Below are 7,641 nucleotides of genomic sequence, written 5' to 3' on the forward strand. Positions count from 1 at the left end.
CATACCCGCCATTAAGTGCCGGCCTGTGCGTCTCGCAGACATTATTTGTTCCAAAAATATTCATCTCCGCACTGGATTAATTGCAGACGCTTTAGTGTGCTGTAGAATATATGCTGTATGATAATTGGTATGCTCACAAGCATGTTGTTATTAATTTATATGGTAATTTTCTAGCTCCGGGATCTGCTCACGTGATTACACCGCGAAGTGAAGAGAGCGGAGGGGGACGTAGTATCGTGAGCGCGTGTTCTCCCTTTGAGGCCGTTGGCGGGAGTTCTAGTTGCGGTTTTGTATCGTAGGTGCTTTGATCGAGCTGTCATTGCGTGTACATCAAAATGTATGCTTTAGTTCGCTTTCCTGAGGATCAGGACAATAAACTGCACATTATTCGGGCTTCTACAATCGCGGACTTCGAGCCAGTGGACGAGAAAGACTTTGACAGCCGAAGGTTGTACCGGGCGTATTGGTGCGATGACAAGAATACCGAAAATAGTGGGTACTATACTGTCCAGATTTTAATGTTGGCAGGTAAGTGCTGATCATGTGTTGTGTTCCCTTTCGCCATGATATGTGATATTCAACGCTGATTTGTAGAAACAGAGGAAAAACTCGAGGATGTGCGAGCGACCAAAAGGGTACCCCGCCCAAAATTGTGGACCGATGAAAGTCGCAAGAACACAAAGCAAATATGTTATGTTATGTTATGCTGGAAGTTGAGAGCGACACTTTCACGCGATTATCGGAAACGAAAGGCGCAGAAACGAAAGGACGAGGGCAAGGCAAAGAAAGAAGACTACGACGTTATATTAGAAGAGCGTCTGGCGACCAAGGGAGCCTCGGCCAGCAAAGAATCTTCTAAAAAGGTTAGAAGTTGTTAGACATGTTTAGTGTTAGCGGTAAACATTTCGAGCTTTCGTATCAGTGGCAGAAAAAGAAGACACGGTCAAGGAAGTCGTCGACTGAGTCTGATGTGAGTGATGACTACCTAGTTTCATCAACCGAAGTTCTCGCATTGAAAGAGAAGAACAAAAGGCTCACGCGACAGCAACGTGACATGAGAGAGGAAATACTTTTCCTGAGGGAAGAAGTCAGGTCACTGCAGCGGTGCCTAGAATCACGTATGCTGTCAGCTATGATCCGGTTTGAATCTCATTTGCATATGGGCTATCAGTGGTGTACACTACAATAAAAGATTTACATTGCAGTTGATGCGCCTGGGTCTGCATCCAGAGATACGCTGGAAACACCAGCAGGTACGAGGTCTCTGTATTTCGCTAGTCCACATATAACCTAAATTTTTTTATAATGCTTCCAATCAGTTAATCCGTATTTTTTTGCTTTTACCACATCTCGTGGTCTCGTCAATTTTCTTCTTGTTATGTACGAGTATACATATAGTCTTATCAGGAATCTACATCAATGGAAAAGCTTCTGTTGCAGTTGATGCTCTGAGTACAGAACCTCCAGATATGCCATCAACCCCAATAGGTGTCCATCTTCAACATTTCGTTTGTCTGCATGCGTATAGCTCAGGTGCAGTGTCCCCGAGTACCGGAATTCTATTGCAGCTGATGCTGAGAGATTCCCACCCCCAGGTATGGCTGCAGTGTGGTGATGTTCAGTTTTTCCTTTTTTGCATGACCATACATAAAAATAGCTGCACCTTGTGAATGTGATGCTGTGGAGCTGGTACGAGCGCGTGGACAACACTCCTGGACATGCTGCAAATAATGATATTGAATTTGCATATCATGATTATTTAAAACTAGCTACCCCCTGTCAAGATGACAGAGCAGACTCTTTGCTGGCACAAGGGCAACGTCCCCCACACTTATCTACTCGGGTAAGAGATTTCTTCGGGCCTTCTCTTTTACCTGTTTGCACTCCGAGGTGTGGACAACCACCTTTTGTTCTAAGGCGACAGAGGGCAAGCACAGAAGCAAGATGTCTGCGCTTCCGCAGGAGCTAGTGGGAGCCAGGTGTTGGCAGAAACCCCTCTGGCATGTGTACCTCAAGGTATGTTCCAGAATTCCACATTCCTTGCATCCACTTGGCTGCTGCTTATTTACTTCACTTTTTCTTTCTGACTGTTCACAGGTACATACAAGGATTTCAGCTACACTGAAGATGGATCTGTAAGTGTGACACTTTTTGAGTCCTTGACCTTGTTTGTTGTTCCGACACAATAGTTAGCCTTTCTTTACAGATAATACGAAGGGAACCTAGAGACAAGGGAAAGAAAACACGAAACACACGTGTGTGTTTCGTGTTTTCTTTCCCATTTTTCTTTCCTCTGTTTCTGGGTTCCCTTCGCATTATCATGTACCAGCTCGCCTGCGCCCTTGCACGTCTTCCACTACTTTCTTTACAGTTTCATCTGTCCAGGGGCATTGTCATCAACAGAGTTGCTGCCGGAAAAATTTTTGCAGACAAAAAGCCCACAGTTGCTGCCAAAGACATCGCACAAGCAGTGTGGGGACGAGAGGTCCTCATGACACGGTCCGTGAGTGGACAGCTGCCTCCAAAGCAGCGGCATTCGGGGATGGAGCCGAAGCAGCCCTTAACACCAGAGAAGATAGATATCGTTACAGGTAATCTATGCCATGTCTTGTCATTGCAGGTAATCTCAGCCGTCAAACGAACATCGCTCTGGACTTTTTTCTTTCTTTGTAGAGGCCCTGCGCCACTGGGGTGACAAGAAGGGGATACCAACAGACAGTGTGGTCAAGAACCTCACGAGGGTCCTGTCAGAAAAAATTCAGGATCTCGTCCGGCAGGAAAAAAAATCAAAATAAATGTTGCTCTGGATAAGTTCTGTGCTTTGCAGTTCATCGGCAGGGTTCTGAATGGGGTCTCAGCTGTAACTGGTACATCACTGCTGTAAAGACTGAGCTGTAGAACTACGGCACAGTCAAGGTAGCAGTGAGCTACCAGTTCCACCTGGAACCATCTGTAGGCAGCGTCAGCTGGTTCCATCGGGAACCATTTGCTGGAAGCTTCTGCTGGTTCCAGCTGGAACCATTTGCAACTGGATAAATGGCCATAACCCATTTGAGCTGGAACCGTTTGGATTCCATTGGGATATTTCTGACTGGGTTTCAGAGGGACTCATTTTTTTTCAGGTAACTTTGCCAAAGTAACTTAAGCCAAGTTCCAAGTTACTTTTAATTCGCTTTTCACTCACGTCCACTTGTTTTCTTGCTTTCTCTCCGGTTCTTCCATGGCATTTTATGTCATAAAACGTGACGTTCATTCAATGACAGTATTCTGTTCAGTAAGTAAGAAGCGCTGCTATTGAAATGAAGCTGAACCATTGTGTGCCCACAGAGAATAAGATGCAAAGCGTTCGCATTGTTGGGCATAAACGAAAACTCAACGCAGGCAACTCAGGGTCGAACTCAACTGCTCACATGCGCTGCACCTGTGTAGTGCTATTTTGTGTTCGAAGTAACTTGGAAGTAACTCGTTCTTTTTTTAAGTGACTCCGTAACTGCGAGTTACGTTTCGGGCTGAATAACTTTGTTATTAACTTAGTTACATTTTTCACACGGTAACTTCGTAGGGAGGTCCTTTTGACTGGTAACTTCTCGATCTATGCTTTCAACTGTGCATGCTTTTAGTACACTGCAAAAAGTAAGATACTTTTGCCCCAGTGAATTTGTTTCGTGTTCTAAATGCATGCAAGTGAATTTCTAGAGGTGCATATTTTGAGCAAGATTAATGAATTTTTCATGCATGTGTGTTCAACCAGCTTTTAGTGCATATAAATCCGGCCTCTACAACATATGACGTATGCATCATTATTACTTTCTTTAGGTGTTCTGGGAAGTCGAACTTGTTGGGCACATCGTCAGGCCTCAGTCGAACGGTTTGCCCTGTTCTGTCGAAGCATCTGTCTTTAAAATGTTTGCTGCAGACCAGTGATGTCCTCGGCGGCGTCCAGTCCTTTCGCCTGACATTCACCACACTCGTTTTTAAATGTTGTGGGCGGCTGTGGGGGAACCTGCATTGAACAATTTATGCCATCAGTTACGGCAGGGATGACAAGGCTGATCCAAGCAAGCAATCATCGATACCGTTACCAACAAACTGCGCCGTAGATCCCACACCTGACAAGCGCACTTCAACGCCTGCTACGTGCCGAGACCATACCCGTGAACTGCAGGAAGTCTGGACTATCCAAATGACTATATCCAGATAACGTACTGCTTAAAGTTTAACGTTTAGATCTTGAGATACGACTCACAAAGTGCCGCGCACATGCTTCCACGGCAACGTTTTGTCGCCTCGCTCGTGGACTAATAAATCACATTTATTACTAAAACTAATTCACTTACTTGTGAAATGTCGTCCCCGGTATCTTGCCAGTACGGGCAGTACACCCATAACCACAGCAGGCGGGCATGATACCACAAAAATGCTACGCAAAGGCGCATGCAGAATATGCAGCTGAGTCGCGGACGGCAATGTTGTGAGCTTCGCAAGATGGCGGCCGGTGACCGAACGGATTCACCCTCAATCCGCTATCCAGCCTATTACTATAGAGATCAGTGGGTGACGATGACAAAAGGGTCGTCGATGACGGTGACGCCACAGAAGTAAATGGAGTTGGGGGTGGATCTTCCACTCCCCTGTTTTCCTCTGTGTACTAATCTTCTGATTGAACGTCTCCCAGGCCGCTGCTGTTGTCTGATATTGATAATTGTCGACGCCAACCACTGCCTTCATCTGTGCTGCTCGGCTATCACCTGTTCGTCGGGTTGACACCCCTCGTACTGTTTCCACGTGTCTACTGATCTGAGCACAGCGACATCTACTCGAGCTCCGACGGCGACACTACAATAGCCGTGCTTCTTGACGGTCCCATCATTTGGTGACAGTGGCGGCTTGTGTGAAACCTCACTAATCTTCTGATTGAACGTCTACCAGGCCGCTCCTGTTGTCTGTTTCCTTGGTTTTGTGGCATATTGCGCTCACTTCATCTGCTTTCTTCTTGGGCCCCACTTGGGCTATCGCGGTCTCAATGGGGGTCCTGACACATGGTTTGGGAAACACTGAGGCATACTATATATTGTTACATGTGACATATTGTAGTGTACTGAAGCCAGCTTCACTGTTGTATTGTTTCTTCGCATGGTTATTTCTTCGACGTTATTTGAATGAGGAATGCGGAGAATGAGGAAATGTATACCTTGCATGTTCTGGATGTTCACTAATTGCTGATCCCCAGCTGTTGGGCTAAAATCCAGCAACTACACAAAAAGATTAACAAATGTAGAACAGGAGACAGAAACACGGACACAATGACATGATTGAGATCATGATATGCTGTTAGTTTTTTTCTGTGTCTCTGGTTCTGCATCTTATGAACATGTGCCACATTGCCAGCACCCCTTTCCCTCTAGCTACGAAGAGAGCCTCTCAGCAGTGCCGGATTTAGGGGAGGTCAGACGGAGCACTTGCCCCGGGGCCCCCACCACAAAGGGGCCCCCACCAGTAAAGGTCTTGCCAAGGGAAATCTGTTTTGCATGCCTGAATGAAACGGAAACTTCGTAAAAATTTGACCTCCGTCCACGCATATCGACCCCGAATAACACATTGGATGAAAATAGAATACACGAGGGAGCCCCCACAGCACAGTGTCCCGGAGCCCCCACCACTGTAAATCCGGCACTGCCCCTCAGTAATAAAAATGCAGGTTGTCAAATGCAGGTAAACAGTGCTTACATTTTTGGGGGCCTTCGCTCATCTAATGTTTATGGCAGAAAATGCCCCTCTAGTTCACATGGCATACTGAATATGAGTGTGCTCCACAGCCACAAACTACATTGTAAATTAGCACCGCAGTATGTTCATCGGCAGACATGAAATTACCCTTCATAAGTGCATCATGCAAGCTCATTGATTCTGATGCTAATTGCTCATAAAATAACATGGGATGGGGTGAAAGACACTGGAATCACATGTTGCGTCACTAGCAGTGCCGTACTCAATCAGCAGTGACATCACAAGCAGTGATTTTTCACTGACGACTGCAACTCAACGATGTAATTCACATCTTGATTGCAGAAAAAGTAAGCACATGTTTGTTATTACTTGGTATACAGATGAAACTGGTTAATGTGATGACGGCCATTCTCGTGGATTTTGGCAATAAACCCATTTTAGGATAAAAAAAAACACCTGTCAAGGTGTAAGCTATGGAAAGTAGTAAATTGAGTAAGGCATTTAAAATTGTCTTTTTTTTCCTTTATATTTTCAATGCTGACATACATCAGCTTGTGTAACTGTCAATCAGTGCTATTCCAGCCAAAACCAGCTGACCAGCTTGACTCTCTTAAATATCACTGAAAAAAATTGTGTGCGTTTTTTAGACGATGGTTATATCGAATGTAAATCATCATTTCGTTTTCTTGAACAATGGGGGCGCATTAAACTGTGCCGAAAGATGAAGTTGTCCCTTACGAGCTTTCTTCTGACATCTACATATACATCATTTGTGCGCTTTCCTTGCCTGGTGTTAAAGGGGAAGCACGGGTCTGCCATCCCAAATGGCATTTAGAACGAGTATAAATCTGGTGACGTAGTGAGAACTCAAGAACGGATCATATTTTGGGTAAAGTTTACCATAAATTTCCGGCAAATTAGCATTCTTGAAGGAGCCCCAGATTATTTATGCTTGTAACTGATTGCTTGTGATTAGCTTCACATAAAAATATCAAGCTGATCTATATCCATTGTTTAACCAAGTGTTTGAGAATATCAAGCACTTGCAAATATTTTTTTACAGATACTATATTCACATATAGGAAGGAGTTGCCTCAGGACAGAAGCCGGCTTCTGTCCGGAGGCAACTCCTTCCTACATTCTACCGGTTCGCTGGATTTCTACCCATCTATATTCACATATAGGTCGTCTAAAAGAAATCTTCCCTTATTTGTATAACTAGTCCTCTCCTGTAACATATTTAAAATCTACAGGTTTATTTTTCTTAAAAAAACAAAAATTTCACCATAATGTGCTGCAGCTTGTTGGTCAGTTGAGGCCATCTAGGAAGCAAAAAAAAGAAAACGAAAAAAGATGCCTTTGTGGGTGTCTCCTGCGAAAATCGACACTCTGCTTTTCCATTTTGAGGACCTACAGGTGTATTTGTTCTTACGCAAGAAAAATGTTTTGTCAGCTCATTCATATCCCATCTGTATGACGCTATAGCACACTTTGAACAAATTTTGCATTCAACTGTTCTGCCCAGTTCCACAGATTAGTTGCAGTCGCTGCTTCATAACAGCTTTGTCAACATTTATGATTGCTTTCACATACCTGAAGTCATCTGGAAAGTGAACAAATCTCATCATTTCAAGGGCATACCTTCTCCTATAGCATGTTCAGAATCTGCTGGCATGTGCTTTCTGTAGATCTTATAGCATCAGCTGACCATATTGGCTCAGATCACGTCAGAATGCGACGTAACAGCTTTTGGACACAATTTATTATGATTTCGTGTGCCCTTCAACCACAACAGAAAAAAAGCCCACAGTGTTTCTTTCAGTGGAAATAGGTGTTTTTGCTGCATTAACAGAAGGTGGCTCAAGGTAATAGTGCCTCCTCCTGGCCTGGGTGGAGCATGCCTCACTGTGCTTT

At 44.5% G+C, this 7,641-nt stretch overlaps 1 protein-coding gene across 1 annotated transcript; it reads left to right on the top strand.

Moving 5' to 3' along the window:
- Positions 1-972: 972 nt before the first annotated feature.
- Positions 973-2,732, top strand: LOC135392960 (uncharacterized). Its single transcript, XM_064623588.1, has 7 exons — positions 973-1,118; positions 1,206-1,253; positions 1,441-1,843; positions 1,918-2,016; positions 2,098-2,135; positions 2,372-2,591; positions 2,674-2,732. The coding sequence occupies exons 3-6, from the start codon at positions 1,676-1,678 to the stop codon at positions 2,493-2,495; spliced, it is 429 nt and encodes a 142-aa protein (XP_064479658.1). The 5' UTR covers positions 973-1,118; positions 1,206-1,253; positions 1,441-1,675; the 3' UTR covers positions 2,496-2,591; positions 2,674-2,732.
- Positions 2,733-7,641: the final 4,909 nt, after the last annotated feature.

This window comes from Ornithodoros turicata, chromosome 4 (genome assembly GCF_037126465.1).
Source record: "Ornithodoros turicata isolate Travis chromosome 4, ASM3712646v1, whole genome shotgun sequence".
NCBI classification, from domain to species: domain Eukaryota; kingdom Metazoa; phylum Arthropoda; class Arachnida; order Ixodida; family Argasidae; genus Ornithodoros; species Ornithodoros turicata.